A 25,154-nucleotide genomic window follows, 5' to 3' on the forward strand; every position below is an offset into this window, starting at 1 on the left:
CGGACAATTTCTCAGAAACGCAGCAGCCATGTTAGAAATCCCCAGTGGGCTTTCTTCTTCAGCCTGTTTCCTCTACAAACAAATTTATATTTATGATAATTAATTTGTTTTAATGGGTACCCTGAGAACCTATTTAAAGTTAAAATTTTTATTTTGGCTTTAGAATCATCATGGAATACTGTGATATTGAAAAGGAGACATTATCTTCTTACTTGTGCAAGAAATTTTTAAGCTACAATCACTAAGCAAGCTATCTAATGCATAAAAATACTCAGCACTGTATTGTGGTATGATGTAAAATAGATCTATAGTGGAGATGCATTGTTTTCGAATAAACTTGAAACTGAAAAAGGAAGCTGAATGGGCATAAAAAAGCCTTAGCTGCTGGGCCCAGTGACATGGAGGCAGACTTAGCTCACCCAGTACTGTATGTACGTCTGGAGGAACAGGAAGAACGTGAATGCAATGTAATAGAAATTAATGCAGAAAAAAAAGCTCAAGAGAAGAAAGAATTTGCTGCAGATTTTGTTGTGGAAATAGCACAATTTCTGAAGTCCTGCAGGAAATATATCTATGAAGTTATCAGTTCTAGCATGAAACATTTTTCCATTTTATGACATCCTTCTCATTACTTTCTCTCTCAAATGCACTATTTTGTTCAAGTTCGTAATCAATATCATCATCATCTTCAAATTCCTCCTGACTTGCCATCTCCAAGTGTGCAGTATTTCACCTCCCACATTCCAGTCCTTGCCTGCATACTTGTCTCAGTCTATTTCTACATCTGATTTGTTTGTCCTTTACCTTTCTTCATTTAGTACTGCTTTGCAAGTGTTTTGCTTTATAGTACTTTACTTGATATACCTCTATTAGGTAGAATAAAGAATGGTCTTCAGTGCTGGAAGACATGTTCAGGTTAACAGATCTCATTATTCTTGGAAGGAGTTAGCAGAGCTAAACAATCTGGAAAGGTCTGTGAGGACAGCAAAACAACTTACAGATGAAAATTGTAGAAAATCTAACATAGTGAGAGTAGAGATATACAAACTCTTTAAAAAGGTGGTTCTAATAAGAACTGGGTTGTATGCCTAAAAGGGAATAGCTGCCTAATTCTTAGAGTGAAAAAAATGGAGAAAAATTTTCTAGCAAAACAGCAAAGAAAGGTAACATCAAATTATTAGTAAGAAATATACAGTGCAGATAGGAAACTTAAAAACAGGCACATGTCATTTATTACTTTTTCAGAGATAACATCTTGAATATTTTCTGACATTTCTCCAAAATTCGCTGTATATTTTCATATATTAATGGGGTCTAATAGACATCTCAGTTTCTGCTGAATTAAGTCTTAAGCTTTTAAAACATATGAATACCAAGTTTCTTTATACCCAAGAAAAATATGGCCATCATATCTGTAATTTAAAAAAAGCTTGACTATAAACTAGAATAACACATTTAATACAGAGTAGAGGTCTGGATGGATTTATTTTTAACCTGTACAGAATATTAAAAAGAAAGAATTAACGCAATTTTAGTATACAGAAATGAGCACACACAGCATAAAGTACATGAACACAAAAAAAATCAGAGGCCACAGGGCATAAAGTTTGAGCAATGCCAAAATAAAACTTTGAGAACAGGTAGAAATAGAAGGAAATCAGTCTTAAAAGAATGCGATAAGACATTTCAGCATTTCTGGGAAATGTTCTATGGTGACGGAAGTCATCTGTTTATGTGCAGGAAAAGGCAGAACAAACTTCTCAAACACAATATCTGGCAGACGTGTTGCCTTGATCTGCATTACATTCCAGCCAAGCTAAGCTCAGTCATAATAGCCACAAAGCTCTTGGCCACTCTCCTGCATCTGCCAATTAATCCAAGGCCTAGCTGTGAGTTGTTGATGTGGGAAACGAGATGGAGTGCCATTAAATTCGTTTTATACATGGTCATTAATGTGCAATAAGTGAGCAAATGTATGAGTGAATACACATTCATTCATCTGACTGCTTTTACAGTTTTTTTTAAATTTCATCAGTGAACTATGCATCTCTCATTTTTCATTACCTGTTGCTATTTAATAGCAGATGAGGGTTGTATATTTTGTAAGTTTGTGCCTGGAACTTTGTGTTGTCATATAAACTGTCTGTACCAGTTTCATGTAATTAGTGACAACTGCAAGCTTTAGAAAAAGCTCAGTTTTACAGTGGTATCGCCACTGGATAGCTCATGTAGGAGGCAAATTCTGAAAGCTTAGTTTTTCAATTACATTGGCCTTATTATACCTAAGGCAAGCAGAATATATACCACAATGTATGTGAGCATCCTAAACATATGGAAAAGATTGGCTACACATAACCTAGTCTGCTCACTGTTAATGCAATGTGCAAGAATAAGCAATTTTTTTGAAAGCTGCTATTCCATGACTAATGGAAAATGCTGACAAGGCTCAGGCATAAGTTGTCTCGGACATTTTTAAGGTAACATGTGGAAGCAATCTTGGAACAACTTTTGCCTGGCTAATCTCTGTTACAAAATACAGAAAAGGAAGAGGTTGGGAAACAGTTTCCCTGAAGCCACCGTCTTATCAAAATAGAGCACTACTTTTGCCTCACATGTCAATCAAGAGCCAGGCATAAGGTACATGCAATTAGCCCATCTAGATATGTTTATCATACACAGTTTTAATATTTGGTTTGCTACAGAATGTTCAGTGAAAACCACATATATAACCACATATATATATGCCTTCTATAACTATGAGGCATTTACACAGCTGTGTTCTGAACAAAAAGTAGCTAGATTGTCTTCCTCATAAGAGTATAGAGACATCAGGATGAAAAATGAAATTTGTCTAGACTGCCCAGAAGAATGGAAATAAAGTTAAGATACTTTTTTAAAAAAGGAAAGAAACATCTACAAAGACTGAAATGCAGACTAACATCTTGTCAGAAGGGAAACAGCAGGTGAAATAGCTAACAAAGATAGACCTTTCTGATGTAACCTAAGTATATATTGTTTTTTCTTTTATTTCTTTATCTATGTCACTTCTAAACACTTCTCAAGTCTGATTTAGATATTATGTCAAATGCTTGTATTCACATTTTTATCGTAAGCTGGTTTGCGTAAGTGAGACATAAGGTTACAGAATAACACAAAGAACCTCCTCGCCCAAGGATATGCACCAATAAATGAATCAACAAACTAGGGCATTGGGATATCTTAAGTAGTACACCAGATTCCTCACATCTCCTCCTCCTTATCTAAAGGGTAATACACAGGGTCCCCATTTCATGTATATTTATTCCAACCCTGGCATCAGGAGAGGCAGAGCTGTCTTCCAGTGGCCACTGCACATGTTGGAGAATCTGTGGCATGGATCTTCCATGTAAATATAGGGGTCATGTACTTAAACACAGAGGGCAGAGGGTCACAACCTCCCACTCAGGGAGTCTGAATGTGTTTTATTTAGTTTAGAGGTTTTTATAAAAGCTTTTAGTTGTGTTCAACTTCTTTGAATGAAAGACTACAGCACTGTCAGCTTGACGTCATCCTTCCTATACTACAGCCAGCTCTGCAACATTTTTGTCTCTTCCCTCTTTGTATGCCACCCTACCAAACTGCATTTTAATGTGTCTTATATCTGTTTAGCACCAGGAAAAGCTTTATAACCCCTATAAAACTCTTTTGCCAGACTCCAGAAGCACTGTAGGACTTTAAAAGTCCTTCCAGTGGTTAATCATAAAGTAATTTATTTTGTCTGAGTAGCCTCTATAGTTCATTGCATGGAGATTTATTTCATTAGTCCTCAACCTTCCTTTAAAGAGCATGATATCTAGCTTTCATGTATTTTACAGAAGATAAAGACATGTCTTTGCAGCTTGCTCTGTGGGCCCAAAGTCTTCTGTTGCTACATTTTAAAGTAGCAGGGAACCAGATAAAGAAATTGCAACAAGGTTATGTCATAAATTATAGCTATCATCAGTAACAATTTGTTGAAAGATTCATTTGGGAGTAAAGTGATCCACTATCTTTACTAAGATATTTACCTGCATGTTGATGTTCCAGATATTGGATATTGAAGAGATAAATTAGATAGCATTTATTTTCAGTGCTCTTGACAAAAAAGGTCACTTAGAGATTTTTTTCTTTAAAAATGCACAATTCTGGACATCTGTCAGAACAGGAAGTCCCTGACATCAATGAAGGTGCTTGAAAGAGCACATCCTACCCTGCAACCTTCATCGTTTCTCTCCTTCACTCCTGCAGGAACAAAAAAGAGGGCTTTCTTCTCACATCCATAGTCTCTCTTGCATAGTGAATTACATGGACAAGTGACACTTATTTCTGAGTCGTGTGATTGTTTAAGGAATTAATTAACTAGAGGGCATTTTTATTTTAGGGTCTTCGGGTCTATGAGCACAGAATAAAAGGAAGTCAGGGTAACTAACTCGCAGCTTCAGGTGCCAGTGTGAACATCAACAGTGATGGGCACGATCACTGAAAGAACAAATAAAAGTAAACAGATTAAGGGGTCTATACAGATTGGGATGACAAAATTTGTCAGAAGCCATTTGTATAAAACAATAATGTCAGGGATCAAATGCAAATTAATGCTTTTAGAGTTCTTTCTTCACTATCACATCTACTTTTCAGGCTTTTCTGTAAGAGGCTTCAAATAGTTAAGAAGGAACAGAAGCCATTTTGGAAGATGATGCAGGTAGCTGTAGCAGACTATCAAATAATTGCCCATCTTGGACCTGTTAGAAGTCTCATAACTTTATAAAGAAATAGATAGACCTTCAGAGCAGCCTTTACACAAATACCAGAAAAGTGAAACAGAAGGAAACAGAGTTCTTAACATATAATCAAAACATGATGTAACAGCTATCTCAGACATTACATGGAACAAAACATGGAGCTATAATATTGTTACAACAACGTACAGTTTGCTCAGGAAAAACAAGCGGGGAAGAAAGGAGGAGATGTCACGCTACATCAAACTGCATCTACATAGTTCAGAAAAAATCAGCAGCAGACTTTTAAATATCTTGGTAGGGCAATCAAAAGAGGAAGAAAATCAGTCATGCTATGAGGGTCTTTAACAGGTTCTGCAGAGAGGAATGAGATACTTCATATCCCATCTCTTTTAATCGTCACTAAAAACACCTCTTGCAGCTTAAATTTCTAGTATGCCTATGATCACACTGAATTAAAGGCAAAAGTAAAAGTGAAGAATGAATTGCCTTTGCGTTCTTGATTTCATCAAGATTTAGCTTGACACTAAAGTTAATTGAGTTAAATGAAATAAATTGAAACATTTCATTAAGCTCTGGAGTGTGCTCAAAAATGTAGCATTTTATCAAAGTCACTCTAGAAGGAGATGACTATTTGGAGATAGCTTTTCATACAAGAGAAAGCCTCTCCATGAAATTAGCAAAGCCAAATGTTATCAGACACCACGAAACAACTGAGGACTGTCCAATCTCCTCAGAGCTTGCTTTTTCACTAGTTTGTGTGTTGGTTGTGGTGGTGACAATTCTAAAACTTTATTTTTCATTTATTCTAGAATGCTAAGAAAGTATTTAATGTACAATAATAATAAGCTTCCAATGTGACATAAAATTAAGCTGTCTGGTTAAACTTGTAGTTAACAACCTGGTTTATTTAGAGCTATTGTTTAGCTCTTCTAAAAACGAAAGCCATTATGCTTCCTGAAGACTTTATTCCCTCTGCCTTATTATCTGCTAGTCTAAACAAATGCCGCAGCTGCACTTCTCCAAGGCACTGTAAACTACAAAGTGAAATTTCCATAAGCTGCCACACAGACAGTCTGTCAGAGTGCAAAGCAAGACAAGTGTTAAATTTCATTAATATCAACTATTGCAAGTGAGCTTTCAAAACAGATAGAAATTGCTTTGCTGCAAAAGTAAAACTGTTAAAATATTCCACACCAACACCCATGAGGTGTTGAACTCAGAGCTTAAAATGTTCTAAAACTCTGATTCTGAGAAGGCAAGCTGAACGTCTTTGCTTTTACTAAGTTTCAGCATTTACAGTAGTTATTTTTTGGGGGGGGAAGGATGGGACAAGGGAGTAGAACGGAGCAGGTGGAGAAAGCGATAGCTAATTAAACCACTACGTGAATGCTCTTTGACAAAACATACCGCAATAATTAAACATCAAAAGCCAAAACCTAGATGTCTCCTATATCTCAACAGAAAAGTTCAAATACATATACATATATATATTTAAACCCTAATTTGTGGAGGCAGAGCTACCTACCAAAGGTATTCCGAAGGCGAAACAAAAACTATTACAGCTATCATGCACATTATATTTGCAAATGCCACAATTTTCAAGTGTTTCCTGTCAGCATCTTTTGATGAGTACTCTTTAGTACAATTCTTATTATGCAAAAATGTAAGTTACTACATTCATTAAGAAACAGACATATTTCACAAGTGATCTTTATTGAAAGTGATGAAAATTTCAATCTAGAATTAGTGCTTTTTGCCTAATGCAAACAAGCCTGATTTAAATAATTATGCTTCTTCAGAACAGTGATTTAATCTGTTAGCCTTACAGAAATTTAAGTAATGAACTTTACCATTAACGACATACCAGGCTAAATACTCCTAGGCCAAAACTGGAGACATAATCTGAGGATACAATTACAGCTGATTTCACAATGTTTTCAAGCATATATAGGAGACTGCCTAATCCCACAGTGAGTATAATAATAGGACAGTAAAGAGAAACAGAAATGCAATATACAGAGATGTTAGAGCTTGCCTTCCAAGCTATATCACAACAAACTCTTCTCCAACACAGCAGAGAGGAACAAAATTAGATAGCACCCTGACACCATTTCCCCAGTCCAGACTGTAGTAATTGTGAACCTACCCCTACATGCTGCACAGCTTGAGAAATAAAACCTTTCACAGAGCCTAAAGAATAATAGAGACTATTGCTTTTCTGCAAGCTATTTTATTTGCAAATAAGAATTATTAAAGTATAGAATTTTTGTATAAAGTAGGGCATGAGGAATCAGAAACAGAGAAAAGATGTCATAATTGATCACGGAACAACTAGGAAACAGTGTGGTTTGGCTGTGGAAAAACAAATGCAACTTCAGGATGTGTCAAGTGAGCTATTTCCAATGACAGGACAATATTAGTACTGCTGTACAATATACTGGTGAGATTCTATCAGGCGTAGTTAACATAATTTGGTTACCATGTTCAAGCAACATGAATTTGGTAGTGATAGGCTACCAGAATATTGAAGAGAAAAAAAAATCAGCCATGTGAAAGGAGACACTGACTATGTCAATATTAAAACCTGCCCATAAATATTCTGCAGCACTGGAGCTAACTGGAAAACACCACCACATATCCATACTTTAAAACTCTCTTACCATCCAGTCATGGTGCTGCATCCAGCAGCCTGGTGGAAATAATCCCTGCCCCACGCTAATTCAGAAACTGTGGCCAGGAACTGTTTGGTCCAGAGCCACAACCATGATTGGGACCAATTTACCAACCCAGATTTTGAGTGCCAGCAACCAGGAACGTCCCTAGCACTAAATTTATTAGAATAAAGGTAGCCTCTCAAGTCATTATTTCTGTTTCATTCATCATTCTGCTAGCCCAGTTTCATGGCTGTTCCAAAACTAAGTTATGTTTCTGGACCATGATACAAGTATTCCTGAGACTGTGGTCTGGTGCAGAGATTTCAGAGCTAGCTAAAAAAGCTAGCTTTGGTAACTAAAGCAGTTCAGTGACACAGCCAGTCAGTGCCACAGAGGCTCATTTTCTTGCCAAGAAGAAATACAGATTAATGTACATGGAATTCCAGGTAGTCATAACTAGCTGCTCCTAACACTAGTTCATTAAGGTCTCTTGATGACAAATACCCTAAGAAAGCTTGTCTTGTTTCCTTAAAGAATGAGGGTTGAGAACACAGTTGATTGCCTTCCTGAAGTATTTATACAAAGCAAACACTCGGGGGCGAAGAGAGCTAATAAAGCTAATGGGCAACATTGGCAAGAAAAATTTGGGTATATAAACTGTAGGAATAAATATAAGGTAGAAAGTAAAATGAGTTTTCTAGCCAGAAGAGGAATGGGGTATTCAACAGCTCTTCAACAGCATTATGTAGGTTAAAACTAGTTCTAAGTTAAGACCCTACCAATCTATGAAAGGCAGTTTATGACATTGTCACCTGCAACCAGAAAGGTCCTTCTAGTCTTACACTCCTGTGTAAGATCAGGCATACTCTTACCAAGCATAAAGCACTAACCAGCAGCGTGAGAGATTCTGCCTTACGTTTTCTTAGAGCTTCTCTTCTGAATGCTTCTCTGTTTCTTAATAACTGCTGTCACCTTGTCAGCATCTTTTCCTACCACAGGAGACCATGTTTATTCTCACAGGAATTCAAGCTTATACTATAGTACCTCATAGGTTTAAAAAAATTCTCAAGAACAATCCTAAGAAATCTGCAGTGATACAGCTGCAGGAGCTGCAAGTGGTACAGGCTCACTCACAACTATTTCACCAAATAAGTTATTATTAAACACCAGATTAATAATGAGTAGTATCTCCACAATCAGACCTTCTGTCACAGAATACCTGCCCCTGAATGTGACTTGATTTGGAAGAGAACGCCTTCCCATTCACGTTGAAATTGTCTCTCTCTGAACTGTGTATATGAAACAAATTCTTGATTCCTCACTTTTTATCAGTAATACTCTCAATAAAAAAAGAAAGATACAAGAAACAAAAAGAGATATTTTAGATATTAATCAGAATAGAAATGATACATAAACAATGAGATGATGGATCAGTACTAATAATTATTCAGTTAAAAATACTGCAAAAATTGTTTCTTCAGAATCTATTTCACAAAAGAAAAATAAACAGAAGCCTTGAAACTAATTAAAAATGGTAACAGTATTACAAAACCAGGTAATCCAATGATAATGAAAGAAATGTTATGTTAACCTTTAGTGAGACTCCTAGCAGGTAGCACTGAGTTTAGGACCTCCAGATTTACAGAGAATCAATACTGGCTGAGTTACATAGCCAAACTTCAGAGCTGAAAGATCACAACACAGTCGTATATTTCTAAATGGAGATTCCAGTAGGGATATTGTTACACTTATTTAAGGGGACTGCCATATAATGCACATGAAAACTTTTCTCCACTCTCTTCAAAGGCAGGGTTTTAGAAGTAACCCTAAGTACTCCATGGTGAAGAGCAGGTATGCTTGTAATTTGTCTTAATACTGCAAAACATACTTTCACAATCTTATATGTGCTCAATGGCATAGAATGTCTCTTCTTCATTGCAACTCCAAAAACCAGAGATTTCATTATTTTGCAACGTATGAAGTGAAATGAATTAACCCAAATTCATTTTAGACTTGACATCAAGCTCATAAAAAGTGGAGAAATTAATCCAAGAAACTAGATGTTCTAATATCTGATTAGAAATGTATGAAATAGCCTGGATTACCTAAAAAATCTTTAGATAAAGATGGAATTTTAAGAGTCCTACGATGGTATATATCATTATTTAGACAATTAATAAAACAGAGATCTCTAACTGGGGGAAAGGGAGCTGTGTAACCCTGTGGCTGCATCTTGTAACCATATGTCTGCTAACAGGGACAGGAGGAGAGCTAAAGCTCTTCCCGTCTCCTTGGTAAAAGTCCACCTGGATAAGCATGATTATGCTTAATCACCTAACACATACCCAGGTGACATCTCTTGATCAATAATGAATCCTTCAAGAGCTTGTTGATAATATTTTCATAAAATAAATATAGAAGCACAAATATTCATATCTGTTTAAAAACCATTTAGCTACAGATGTGGTTTTTGCTTCTCAAAAATCTGTATCTCATTCCTGATTTACTGGCCTTTGCTCTTGCTATTTAAGAGAGTAGGCAGCTTAACTGAATTCAATGTCTGCTATAGCATACATTTACATGAAGTACCCTAAGAAAAGACAGTGTTTGGCTGAGGATGAATCTTTAATGTATTTGATAAAAAGAATGTATTTGAAACAAAGTTGTAGAAAATGGGTATGGGCAAGTGTATATATATTTAGTCAGCCTACCACCAAGCATTTGTGCATATTTGACCTTATCTTTTTCAAACAGACGCAGTACACTATCTTTTTGTATAATTCAGCCCATGAGGACTTATTTTGATTTATTTCAGGAATATCCAAAATACCTCTGCTTATTTCCTGTGTTCTTCAGAACACAGCAGGGTATCAACAGATAGAGCTATTGTCAGGAAGTATCCTTAATTGCCAAGTGGCTGGAAAAACAAGAGTCCCTGTTTTGCCATAGTTCCTGCTGGACCAGCTGCCAGTGTGCAACAGTTTGGCTCACCTTGCCATTATTAGATATAATCAGCTCCTTGAGTCCCCTGCTTGGAAGGTGGTAAAGAAATAAAATTTCCCCACTTCCTGGAGGAAGACAGTCTGCGAAGAACAAAACAAACCTTTCTGCACTGTGGTCGTCTTATTCAAATCTGGTTGAACTTATTCTTTTTTTAAAAAAAAAAAAAAAAAAAAGACTTTTGTCCTTCTGCTATGGTAATCCCAAGTAGTTCTGCGCTTTGTTTCTCTCTAGGTTTTTTCTCGAGTAATTTCCAAAATAAGCATGCCCGTCTCTTACTGAAACGGTTCACACATACACATCAGCTGAGGAAAGATGGACTTTTATGTTCAGTACATTTTATAAACAGCCTGCAGTTCCCAAGATTATTGGAAATCAAGTGTTCAAGTTCTTCTGATTGTGGCAAGGATAGTATAAGCTAAAGACTCTTCCATGTCTTAAAGTGTCAGCCAACCAAGCCCACACTATAAAAACGGAAAGTTTTTCAAAATGAGTAGCAGTAAACAATTTATAAATCCCTCGGAATTCCATGATAGCTACACACTTCCTTATTTTAGATATTAACTGCCATTGCTACAAAGAAATAACAAGATATGTCCTCTTATTTTGCAGCCATTTTTTTTAACTCTCTGAAAGCCACATAGACTCAGGTGAACAACTACTATGTCCACTACTTACTAGAAGGTAAATTCAATACCTGGAAGAAGGACATGTATTCATGCTGTTCTCCATCATCACACAAAAGAAAGCACTAATAGCATGAATATGAGGAAGCAGATGACAAATGAGAGAGAAGGGAATATTTTGAGGTTTGGATTTTATACACAACTCCGATCTCAAAGTGAAACAGGAGCAACTAGATCACTATCAAATTCTCCAACCTTCTTTCAAGCGTAGCCTTGAGTGTAAGCGTTGCACACAACTGTCACAAATCGTCCTTTCATTGGTATAATCAGATTAAATATCACCCTTAAAGAGTATCCACTAATTACCTTGTTACTTTAATCCACCATCAGCAGTTAATGTGTACAGGTTAAATTATAGTTTAGAGGTAGAAATTAATAGCTTAAAGAGAATGACAGTTTTCATACTGGAATGGTGGCAGTTATCAGATTATTCAGGTAATTATATTTTAATACACAATACATCTGCATATGGAACAGTATTAGAGATATTCCTCTACTACATAGTACTACGTAAGTATTTTTAATAGAGATTATTAAAATTTCTCTACTCTCTTATTCTTCAGCTGCAGAATATAAGGAAAACTGATTGTATATGGGCAAACTTTTTGTGTGTTCTCCGATTCATATACTATGATTTCCAAACTGAAAAGAGTAACAGAGTACAAAAGCTAAAATACTAAGTCACAACTGTCCAACAGTCTTATCGATAAAGGAATTTTTCTGAGGCACAGACCAACAGATTTCATTACACTGCGTCTACACTGGCTCAACAGACAACCTATGACACAACATATGACAGAAAATGCATAGGTAATTTATCACTGCGTGGAAAAGTTTGTGCACAGGGACAATTACCTTTCTGCTCTCACAGAAATAAAAATACAGTTTATAGTAGTAATAGATTTGTGCTTGCAATTAGATCATACTGTAAACAATTTACTAAAGACCCTTCTGAATTTCTCCCCTTTTCAAATAGTAAATATCATCTACAGAAAAGGTATATTTACCTTGAAAAGACAATATTTAATAATGCTTCTAGGTTAAGTTTGCATTGATTTAATCTCAGAGAGATAATGTGGTCAAGAGAATGTTCTTCATTTCATATGCTAATATTGTTCCTAGAGACTGTACATCACCTGGGTATTCCCATACCTAAATTTCTGGATATAGAAGTACTGGACTTTCACTTCAATCCATTTGTAACTAACCTACTTATAGGGTCTTTTCCTCCAAACCTCTTGGTTTATGAGGATATACAGTCTACATGTTTTAACATCTTAGTTCATAGTTATAATTTAGAAAGGGCAAAATGTTTTCATAAACCTGCTAGGACATTTATGACAAACACATCTAAATAGAAACTAAGAAGATTAGAGGCTGCAAACATATCTATAATACCTTGTTGGTGCTTGCCCATGTGTGCCTTAGGAATCACTCGCTAGAAAAAGCATAACACAGTAATAATTTTCTACAGACTAAAACATAAAGCAGACACCTGAAGCTCAGTCTACCCACTTAGTTTAAGTGACTTGGCCACTGGAATGATGCTCACCTCAGAGCAGTAACCCTACATTTATTTTGGCCAGTTCTCTATTAGACAGTCTCAGTGGGAGTCCATCTCTCACAAATCTATACTGGCAATTCCATAAGGAATTGTGAGACCTAGACAAAATTCAAGCAATGAATGTGGATGCCTATGTCCAAAACCGTGAACCAACCCGTATCACTCCACTAAGTGGCCCCTTAATCCTGGGTGTCCTTGAAGTCTCTGGGTACCTCAAGCAACTCTTCCCTCCTGACAGTTCAATAGGCTCTGAAAATTCTAACACTGTGCACATGCTCATCATAGACCCACTCTGAGCCCACCTGACCCCCTCTGCGACTCCTGTATGACCCAATCTAGGAAATGTAATCTGATTACATCATTGTTCACACTGATAGCTTCTGGATTTGCTGGCTTTTTCTTAGCATATGGTGGAAGAGGTACCACCCTGGAACAGTTGCCTCGCTACTGAGGGACAGCAACTCAGTTGTCTCTTCACCTGATGGGATTCACAACCACAACTCTGTCTCTCAGTGACATGCAATTAAAGCATGGTCTAATTGCAAGGCCACAAGCTAGGTTTGGCATCCTCCAAGATCACACAGAAATGGGACTACTGTGCAAAAAAAAAACCCAAACAAAAAAAACAAACAAAAAAACCCCAAAACAAAAAAAACCAATGAAACAACCCCAAGCCACCCCAGAACAACAACAAAAAAGCATAATTCATGAGTTCAGAAGGAAAGCAAACATGAAAGTACTCACTATTCTATTACTCAGGTGAGTCTCATAAATCTTCAACTTTTGTCCCTGTAGCTACTACTAACAAACAGAATTAAACAATCACAAGTAAAAAACAAATAATCCCCCAAATGGGACTGAGATAAAGAAATCCCTTTTCCAACTGAATGCTCTAAGCAATCTGCAATAAAATCATAGTGTCATAAAAATATGGTTGTGAGAGAGACTGAGAAGTCACCTCAGCTATCCTTGGAAATATTTGTCTAATTGTGTCATTCCTTCCAGCAATGGAAATTCCACAGCCTTCATAGGTAGCCCATCTCCATATTTATCTACCTTTATTATTCAAAAGATTTCTTTAACTGAAACATCTCTTACAACAGTATAAGCCCATTCATTATGCTTAATTCACTCTCTACCCAACTCTCTGCAATAACCTTTTATATATTTGAAGACTTTTATCATGTTTTTCCTAAATCATATCTTGTCTCAACTGAACAAATCCAATTACTTTAACTTCACAATATTTGCTGAACAGAATCTCAGCTGCAACATACAAAGTCTAACCTTGCTTTGTATTTTCCTGGGAGAAGAGATATGTAGAGTTGAATACTCTAAGATTTAAAAAGATCTTTTTGCACCTCTAAAGATCACTGCACCTCTAATTAAGAAAGAAATTGCAGACTACCTAAAAGACTGTAAACTTATTTTTCAGCCTCTATCTTTGAAAGTGATTTTAAGACATGCCCATCAACAGCATTTTAAATACAATTACTTATTTTTCATTTATTGTGTAAAAGCTAGATTAAAGAAGTGAGAGCAATTTCATGCTGAGATTTGTTGTCATTTAGATGCCTTATGGCAGTTAGATCTCTTGGCTGGTCAGACAGCTGCCAAGACAGCTCTCATCATCTTCAGCACAGGGATAATGATTTGGCTTTCAAAGGACTATAACTGTCATAGGACATCAAAACAATACAACACAAGGTGATCTTCCAGGTAGCTGGAATCTGTTATATCATGAATTTTCAAAAGTTTAGGCAAGCCTTGAAACTTTACTGTGTTTTCAATAGCAAGTAGATCATTAATGTAATACGCTTTTCATGTTTGTGTAATAGCAGGTGTTGGCCTGTCATTTAAGACTTACTCTTCGTAGGCCATAACAGTACTCGCTGTAAGATAACTTTGGTAATAGCATATGATCATCGTTACAGACAGGATAGGATAAGAGTAGGAATAGTACTAAGCTTATACAAGTGAACATTAAAATCTATTTATATCATCTTAGTTTTAGCTGGGGTAGCTATGTTAGACGACCAGAAAACATATTGGATGTGTAAGGCAGAGATGAGCTTGGACTTTTCACTGACAAAAACAGCCAACAAAGCAAATCTATTGCAAAGTGGCCAACAGACACCATCTTTATTTTATTCCATGAATTCCATGGAATACATTCCATTTCACACATTCAAGTGTGAAAAAAGCACTTTAAAGATAAAACACATGAGACCAAGCATGACATTACCCAGAAACTGGCATTAAGTGACTAGTTAACACCAGCTTCTGAGCGTTTTATCTGAATAGCAATTTCAAGACAGTTCTGTCAAACAGAACACACAATGTGTAAAAAACTGTCTACAGCAAGCAGTATCTACAGTATCTATAGCAAACATTTAAGCATTGTGCAGGGAAGCCCAGACTGGTGGAGGCTGCGTTACTTCTGAAATGAGCTATCTCTGTAAGCTAGCCATAGGAGTACAAGATTACAGCCTAGTCTTGCAGAGAGGATTGCCTCTCAGCTAGGTTTTTTGGGTTGGGTATGGTATTGCACATGACACTGAATTTTAGCATGAAAGTTAGTACCTCCACTCAGCCTTTTGCTGTAATGTGTAGACATAGTTTGGGTTGACACATACTTATGCATCTCTAAGCTGCACTGTTGACCAGTGTAAAGATTCCATACGAATGATGTTTAATAGAAACATGGATCCAACAGGTTTCCAAGAGAGACGCATCTCTAAGGTCCCAGAGATAGACTGAGTCATGGTAGAGCATGCCTAACCAAATTATGAAAGGAAAGCTTTTATAGATAAGAGACCTTAATTCAATCAGAAACTCATACAGCTAACCTCTTTGCAGAAACTGCCCACCATGTATATTTGTTGCCAAATGCTATAAAAAGCCTGTAAAGGTTTTTCAGAAGGTTGGATTTCAGATAGAAGGCTTTAGCCTGAAGGACAGCTAGGGAATAGAGGTACATTTCAGTGGAGAAGCCATGAAGCTTAGAAAAAAAAAAGTGAATAAACTGGTATAAAGCTTGGCTGGACTCTAGGGTGTGGCTCAGATTTTTGTCCAATAAAATATTCTTTACTATTTATGATTTAATATTCATTCGTCTAAGGAATTTTAGATGCAGAAAACCTGCTGAAAGATACCAACTGACATGGATTCAGAAGTTGGAATGCTATCAGACACTGACATTAACTTAATTTTGTTCTTTTGAAAGGGAGCTTCAGAAACTAATTCATTGTTTATAGATCTCTTAGAGAAAAAACCTTTTTTGTCAAGGTTTTCCTATTGTCCAAAATGTGTTAGAAAAGATTTACAAATAGCAACAACATGCAATTCCTTCAAAGAGAATAAAACATTTGGTATGCCACTTGGTATATCACTTGCACAGATTTCAAAGGATTAAGACCCAGAGAAAATCAGGAGACCAAGAGGAGATAAAAGGTTTGTTCTTTATTTTGCTCTTCCTTCTTGGTATTATATTTGCTCTTCCTTCTTGATATTACTTGTTTTAATACCAACAGGGTGGAATCAACTACAATAAAGTCAATGAACTAATTGTTTGCCCTAAAGATTTTATTTATCAATAGTGGACTATGAGAGATGAATAAATATCTGGAATGGGAAAGTATCTGTGAAGCTTGTGATTTAAGTCTTCTCTTTGGCGCTAAATAAATTAAGGACAAAATTCCAAAACCCAAGGTGAGTTCACTAGGAACTGATCCAATAGGAGAAATTGAATTAGTCACAATAAATACAGATGTCTACATGTGAGCTGGCCACCCCAGACCTACTTTGTTCTCAATGGTGAGAAGTCAACACTTTTAATGTGTGATTGATCTTATTACACAGGGGACATCAACAACAGGTCAAATGAATCTCTCCAGGTATATAACAGATGTCCAAGGTTAGATGAGATTAACCACACCCTTTGTGTTTCTGTAATTAACAAGTCATATAATAGATGCAATAGAAAGTTACTTCCAAGCATTAGCTTTCCTGAAGCTTAAAAGAAGAGTCAGCAGAATCATTATGTAATGATTTTGTAGACACACCATGACACTTCTGTCTGATAAAAATATTTGCCTGTAATATTGCATTAAATTTAAAGTTACTGTGTAGCAGCTAGAAGAGGTTGATGGCTGCCAAGAGCTATGAGGTTGCTGAATGGTGTTTCTGGAGCCTTGCCCAGAGTTGAGACAAAATTTGACTCATCTTCATGCATACATTTGCAATATACATCCAAACTAAAATAAGGATTTAACTCCATCACAAGGTTCTAGTGATATCATGTTAGAGATAAGACTTTATAATAGTATCAGTAGAAGCTTCTAAGTGACTCTAAAGAGAAAGGTGACCTTTCCATAGCTATATTGTTTGGGATGTTTGTGACCTTGAATAGTGTTCTCCCAGAATGCACACGCCTCAAGCGCCAATTCAATTGCTGGCAGCAGGATAATTACAATTTGAGCTCCATTTTGTTTCTTTGTACTACTCCAGAGTATATTAGCAAATATTGCAGTGAGTAGGAAATACTGTAGTTGGGAAGGCTATGCCTGCAAAAATTTAGAAACTGTAGGATAGGAATCGAGCTAGATCAGGACTGATGAATTCATCATATCTATTTTTGCTTACATTTTCAGCTAACAATCTTCCAACAAAAAATGGACATAAAAGAGAGAGAGGAACAAAGAGAAAATATGAAGATTGCATGACATTTACATTACATCATTCTGTTCAATCTGCTTATATGTTATAGCATTTTATGCAATCTTTTTCTGACCTATCTGTTCAAACCGTAAGCTTCTTGATATCTATCCTGTCACTTACTGAATTCTCATGCACTTCTGAGTACAAGGGAAGTCCCAGTCTCAAGTAAGATTTTTAGGCATCACCATGATACAAACAGTAATAAGAAATACCTTCAAACAGCTAACTAACTCATATTCCAACTTTTTTGATAGTTAATCTTTTGATCTGCATGCTGAAGAGATCAGTAAATAATAATCTGGGAATGGAGATAAAAAATATATTTTTTTTAATTACTGAAGTAGCACTTTTTCCAAGTATCACATCATCCATCCAAAGATGGAAGCACTAAACCCTATGAGTTCAAAGGAATCCCATGAGCTCTAGTCTCTGTTTCTTGTACATAGGTAATTTGATTCCAATAGTTCTACTGGATAACCAAACAGGTTTCAAAAATGGTTGTACTTTTACTGAGAAAAGTTGTTCTGCAGTTTTTCAGATGGATAACCTTCTTAACTGTGGCTCTGGATTTTAAAAAAGAATTGGTGAACAATAATGCAGTAAGAAAATTATCAACATGCACTGTTCACAATGTTATTGCACCAGCTTTAGTCACAAGGCTCATACTGGTCAGTTGGATTGCAACATTTTGACATATGGTAATTACCACAGTGGAGAAGAAAATGCTCAAAGAGACAGAAAGGATTTATAATTCACGGTGTTAAAAAAAGTATTAACAATAGATGCTGTAGCAAAATACTGTCTTTTGTTATCACTATGCAGTAATACAATAGTTGAAGTTATTCTTACTATTTTGTCTAATTACTATAAAAAAAATGCAACATTTAGTCTTACCACTGAGAAGCCAGTGTGGAAAAGATATCGGTGGTTTCAGGTTCTTGGAACAGTTTCAAAAGTTCTGGTTCAGATGATAAGTCAGCAAGGATCCTTAACTCAATATGGGAAAAATCTAGAAAACAGAGTGTTAAAATAAATCTATTGCTCTAGAATAAAAACATTCCTGCATTTTAACCAAACTATCACAAATTAAAACACAAGCCTGGACTGTTCAGTCTTTTCCTTGCACTCAAAAAAACCAGATGCCTGTAAAAAGCTCACCCTGAAGAAGCTAAATTCCAGCTACAGATCACAAGGTGTCTGATTCCTTCATTATCTTCAGGTGTCAATTAATCTTATTAGCTCTTTTTTCCTACTGACAAGGCTTACATATCATCCACTTCCAAAGCACACTAAGGACTATACATCATATAACAATATTAATTGATACTAAGGGATTTGACAGCCTTGTAAAATATAACGTCATCCAAAGGAGAGGGGAACAAGAAGTGACAGAACTGCAAACATTAATATGTATGAGAATAATAATACATACTATCTTACCTGCTGCTAAAAATGTATGTTCTTTTCTTGAAACAAACAATGATCTTGGGGAAATAGTTACTATTTCCTCTTCTTTTCCTAGAGAGGAGATAGACATTTAAGTCCCAAACCCCAGTCCAAATATTGTGTTGCAAACCTTAGGAGGTTGTAAATGACATACCAAACATGCAACTAAAACTACACAAATGGCAATGTAAGCAACCTAGCAGAGCACCAACTGCCACAATTATTTTACTCTATCATCCATGTACAACATCTTTACCTCTGCCATCCTTGCAGTACCGCTTACTTCTCCTCCTTTTTCAAAATCAAACCCCCTTCCCAAAACACTAGCTAACATATATCTACAATAACTAACATTATTCACAGATCACTTAATAAAGGAGGCATTCAGATAAGGAAGGGTCTATAGAGATGAACTAAAAAATATATTTTCTTCTCTTTGAACATGCCGCAGTGATGTGTTAATAACCAAATTCTGAGTTACAGGTGACAGGGGAATACAATATTGAGAACATACAGCTGATACAAGCATCCAAATTCAAATGACAGAAATCCCCTATAATATCACAGAGCAATAACGTACATTGACAAGGTATTAGAAACTCAGTGCACCCTGGGAATACCAGTTGTCTTGGTGTAGAAAGGGCTGGTGGTTTGAAATACAACAGAATTAATCTGATCAGCATAAAAGTGGAAAAAATAAGTGTGTCTTGATTCAGGAATGAAAAAAACTTTCTAATACATTTTTGAGAAGCACAGGTTATAAGATCATTAACAAAACTGATTGGACTGTTTCCAGAAAGGCCTATGTGCCACTGTTATGCACGACAGCTCAGGTTTACACAGCCACTGCTCACAGATTTTTTTATAACAACTTTTAAAAAATACTTATAAAAATGAATCAGGTAGACAAAACTGCTGTCAAAGTTTTACATTGTCTTCAACAGACTCCTGTTTTATGATCTGTATTATTTCAAACAGAGGGAGTGAATAGCTGTGAAAAGGCAAGCCTGCCCTTACCTGAGAACCAAGTGCAACAAATGAGCAGCATTTCCCAGCTATGGCTGTAGGCATTCAAGAAGGAGAGTTTATGTTGGCAAATCTCTCTTCTATTTGAGTCTACTATTGTGGGTTTCCTCTCTTTATCACTTGGATCATGCTTTTCTAGACTTTACTTTGATTCTCTCCGAATCATCTGCCCTAAATCCACTTCGGTTATCAAAAACAACACATCTGACTAACTACTGGCATTTAGTTGTGAGTTTGATTAAAATGACCCAGCTTTAACATCTCCTCAGGAAAAGCCTTATGAGGTGAATGCACACAAAATCATCCCTAGGATATTTAATAGAGTTAAGATGCATATTTTCATCTGGAAAAAGGAACAGTAAGATAGTCAAGGGAAACAAAAAAAAAATCTAAAAGTTTGTGACTATTTAGATCAGTGCTGAAACAGCAATCTTTCTGCAGGAACAACTAGCAAAAAGTAATTGGTTTAAATGATCATGCATAACTAAGCATCAATAATTTATTCTATTCTTTAATACTGGAGCTATTGGTCTGCTTTAAAATACAATATAAATCAATAAAATAATTAGATAAATTTGCCTTTTTATGTTAATAAAAAACAGTTTACCTTTTATGTACCATTTCTTTGTAATTCTAACTGGATGTTTAGAGATACCTTGAATGTTCTACAAATAAGAAGATATAAATGCTTAGTAAGTTAAAGTTTATGAAAACATGTTTATGAACAGTTTAAGCAGCATAAAAACATTAGTGATACTAACGCCAACAAGTTTTTCCCCTATAATAATAAGATTAACCACTTTGCCTTTCAAAGGAATCTTCATGCTTCTGTAACTATAGATACTTTTGAATATTTGCTCTTCCTTGAAAATTGGAAGCTTGTAAGAACGATTTCTCACTGGCAGCCTTTCCAAATCCTAATCTCTGGATGCACCATAGAACATAATTAGTAACCCAATAAAAATAATCATCATCTTATTTTAACCTGTATGTTTTAGATATGGTGCATGACTTTCAAGAAAAGAATACACGTGAACCCTGCCTTAAGGGAACCGATTCTTCTTCAGCCTCTAGAAATTTTTCTAATATCTATTCCCACTTTTTTGAAATGCATGAGAAAATAAAGAAGGCGCTCTTTATTAACTACAGCACATCAGTCAAGGTTAAAAGTGAGAACTAATTTTATCAACAAACATGCAAGAGTAGGAATAACAGAAGATTTTTCTTTAAAGATTTGGGTTCATACACCTCCAGTAAAGTGTGAAAGATGGTACGCGATAGCTTCCTTCTGTTATTTTATGTCATTATGCCTATTCATCTAGAAAGGTAACACATGACAAGAGATAATGTGTATCAAGCTCAATTTTTGTAATTCCACACAATTAGTTTGCAAGTGGTTCAGAAATTAGATGAACATACTAATATTATGTAATACTGTGAATTCAGGAGATGGGAATAGTGCTATATAATTTCCAAATCAGAATGATCATTTTCTATGTAATTTTGAACTCAAAATTGTTATTTTAAACTTAAGAGGGATGTAATCAGACTGCAAAAGCTATTGAAATTTAAAGCAGAAGCAAAAGAACAAAACCCCCAAAACAGAACAGTATCATTTCTAGTCTTAGTATCACCCTTAAAGATCTACAATTAAATGTATTAAAGTTGAACACCCACCACAGCACCATACACAGAGAGAGAGATATAGGAAACTACTACATAATACACATAATATTTTCACAGCATGGGTAAACTACGAACACTGCTCTCAATCCATCAATACGAAGTTTGACCCAGAAGAAACACTTGCCATCTTTAATATTTTATTCTCCAGTTTCTAGAAACATTTAAAAACACAATTGTGGCAATGCTTATTGTAATGCTATTAACGACATTTTGAAATAGGTGGTTATTTAATCTGTGCACAAAACTAACATTTCTATTGATAACTGTTGATTTCTATCGATAACAAGTTGGGGAGGATCAGTGCTTGTTCATATGAATAATAAGCAGTTTAAGTGGCCATGGAAGCTAGACTCCTCAGAAGTTTAGAAAATTAAGTCCTTTGTTATGTACCTGGACATGAATGTGGGAGCCTAATTTTACACATTTAAAAAACAAAATCACAACATTCTAATTCTGACTTGAATCATTTTAATGGTAGAGATCATGTATGGACTTTTCATTGGGCTCTATACTGGTTTTGACATGTACTTAATAAGATAACCTCCAGCACAGGTTAAAGAGTTGTTTATAGTTGATCTCACTGATTATTGTTCCTTAACTCATTAGCTTCAAAATCCTGAACAAAGTGAAATAAATAAAAATTTATTTCAAAATCTATCTACAATAGTAAAAATACATCACCATATCGCCGTCTTGTTTTCACTGACAGCATATGCAGAAACTCTGCTTTTAATGCAATTTTAGAAGTGTTACTAATAATTCTGAAAAACTAGTAAGTAATTACAAGTGCAAAATGTACTTTCACTTGTAAATTAGTTAACTCATAATTTGAATAAATCTTTAGAAAATAACTCAAGAAACATGAAAGTGGTAATGCTCATCTTTAAGCTACTGGGATAGCTTATTAGATTCCTCTCATCTAATTTTAGACGTCTTTAGGCTAGTTGTTGATCTAAACTAGCTGTCTAGAATCCCTCTATAGTCAGTAGACAAAGGCATCTCCAGTGGGTAGTTCAGTCTATCTGTATATGACACACACTTACAACAATTTGACCTGATTCCCCTGGAGATGATGTTTCCTAAGATTTAGATTATCAGATTTGATGAGATAAATTTGTTTTAGATATTTAAAAGGTGGAGAAATAAGGAGTTAATCTCAGAAAAGTCTTCCAAATAGAAAGCTTTCCTTTGTCACCTAATTTTCAACTCAAGCAGTTTTATTGTATCAAAAGTGGAAGATTGATGTGGCTTTGGTAAATGACTATAACCACCTTGGACTACATAAAAGCAAAAATACAGGCTGTATTATGTATTTATTTCAAGTATATTTCTGCAAAACCTTCACAGATCCAATCTGAGATGCGACTGTTATCCCTTATTGTTACAAAAGGGCATCCACATCTTGTTAGAAGTTACAGAGAAACAAAATTGCTCTTTCTGAGCAATTATGCTCCAACAGAGGAGAAGGAATATACTTGAAACAGTGTGATGGAAAAGCTGGTTGTGAAAGTTAACCATTAATACTTCTCTTCATTGTTTCGGGGGGGGGAAAAATCAAGCTATTCTAGTGGATGATTAACATGAAAATTCTAGCATTGGTTAAAAAAAAATTTAAAAAGCATATAAAAACAACACCATAATCCAAAATTCATTTCCAGAGGTTCCAATGGATAGAAGGATAGATGAAGCCAAGGTCCCAGTTTCAATTATGTTTGAAAGGCTGTGATAATCAGGGGAGGTTCCCGAGTGCTGGAAGAAAGCAAGTGTCTCTCCTTTCTTCCAGGAGGGCAAGGAGGAGTATGCAGAAAACTACAGGCCAATCAGCCTCTCCTCAATTCCTGGGAAGGTGATGGAGCAAATAATCCTGAAAAACATTCGCAAACATGCTAAAGTCAAGATGATGATCTGGGGTAGTCAGCATGGATTTACATAGGGGAAATCGTGCTTAACCAACGATAGCCTTCTGCGATGAATTGACTAGCTCGGTGGATGAAGGGAGAGCAGCAGATGTTGTTTACCTTGACTTTAGCAAGGCTTTCAAAACAATCTCTCATAAAAGCCTCATAGACAAGCTGATGAACTACAAGCTAGATAAGTCGACAGTGAGGTGGACTGAAAACTGGCTGAACTGCCAGGTTCAAAGGGTTTTGATGAGTGGCACAAAGACCAGCTGAAGGCCAGGCGCTAGTGGAGTACCCCAGTGGCCAATACTGCTCAACATCTCCATTAATGACCTGGATAACAGGACTGAGTGCAACCTCAGCAAGATGGCAGACAATCCAATACTGGGAGGAGTGGTTGATACACCAGATGGCTGCTCTGCCATTCAGAGGGACCTCAAAAGTCTGGAGAAATGGGCTATCAGGATCTGAGAGTTCACAGTCTGGAAAGCAGCTTTACAGAAAAGAACCTGTGGATCCTGATGAAAAACAAGTTGAACATGAACCAGCAACGAGCCTTTGTACCTAGGAAGGCCAACAGCATCCTGGGCTGCATCAGGAAGAGCATCACCAGCAGGTCAAGAGAGGTGATCCTTCCCCTCTGCTCAGAATGCCTGATGGGAAGGTCTAAAGAAGATTGGCACCAGTGAAAAGAATCTGGCTCAATGACAGGGCAAGAGGCAGCAGTCACAAACAACTACAGGAAATTCCATCTGAACATAAGAAAAAAACTTTTCAACCGTGACAGTGGTCAAACACTGGAACAGGTTGCACAGAGAGGTTGTGAAGCCTTCATCCCTGGAAATATTCAAACCCCAACTAGACATGGTCCCAAGAAATCTGCTCTAGTGGACCCTGCTTTGAGCAGGGAGGGCTGGACTATGAGCACTATGGACACATAGAATCTTATGATTCTATGATTCTGCTTTTATAACATTACTGCAATTGATTAATCTATGTATCCCAGTGCCAACCCATTGCCTTCTCTCTACTTTGCATGATTTCTGACTGAGATAGAATTGAAGCCTTCAATGGTATGAGGCAGTGCAAAGCCATAGAAAGACTCTGGTTTCATTGCCAAGCAATTTTTTTTAAAAGATAAATATATTGTATATATTTAATATATATATATAAAGTACACTTGTAGCATAACATTAAAATTCCAAGATTAAAGACAGAAACAAACATTTTGCAGAAATTGTAGTCAGTTGGTGCATCATGTCTTAAAATGCAAGCTCTGAAAAAAGAATTGTATTGTCTTGATTATGGAAAATATATGAAAAAATGTACATCCAAGCTTCATAAATAGTTTTGGTAAACCTGCAACACAATTAATAAGTACTACTTGATTGTATAAATGGAAATTTCCATTTTTTATGGTTTTCATAGAAACATAGAATCATTTAGGTTGGGAAAGACCTTTAGGATCATTGAGTCCAACCGTTAACCTAGCACTGCCAAGCCCACCACTAAACCATGTCCCTAAGCACCACGTCTACACATCTTTTAAATACCTCCAGGGATGGGGACTCAACCACTTCCCTGGGCAGCCTGGTCCAATGCTTGACAACCCTTTCGGTGAAAGAATTTTTTCCAATATTCAATCTAAACCTCCCCTGGTGCAACCTGACGCCATTTCCTCTTGTCCTATCACTTGTTACTTGGGAGAAGAGACC

General features: G+C 36.2%; 1 protein-coding gene across 1 annotated transcript in view; it reads right to left on the minus strand.

Annotated features, from left to right (window-relative positions):
• POLN (polymerase (DNA directed) nu) overlaps window positions 1-25,154 on the minus strand; it is a 100,697-nt gene that overhangs the window by 38,192 nt on the left and 37,351 nt on the right. The window contains 3 exon segments of the mRNA XM_009328793.1: window positions 18,275-18,389; window positions 18,821-18,898; window positions 20,460-20,517. Coding sequence (XP_009327068.1) covers window positions 18,275-18,389; window positions 18,821-18,898; window positions 20,460-20,517 — 251 coding nt within the window.

The sequence above is a fragment of the Pygoscelis adeliae genome, unplaced genomic scaffold (genome assembly GCF_000699105.1).
Source record: "Pygoscelis adeliae isolate BGI_AS28 unplaced genomic scaffold, ASM69910v1 Scaffold66, whole genome shotgun sequence".
NCBI classification, from domain to species: domain Eukaryota; kingdom Metazoa; phylum Chordata; class Aves; order Sphenisciformes; family Spheniscidae; genus Pygoscelis; species Pygoscelis adeliae.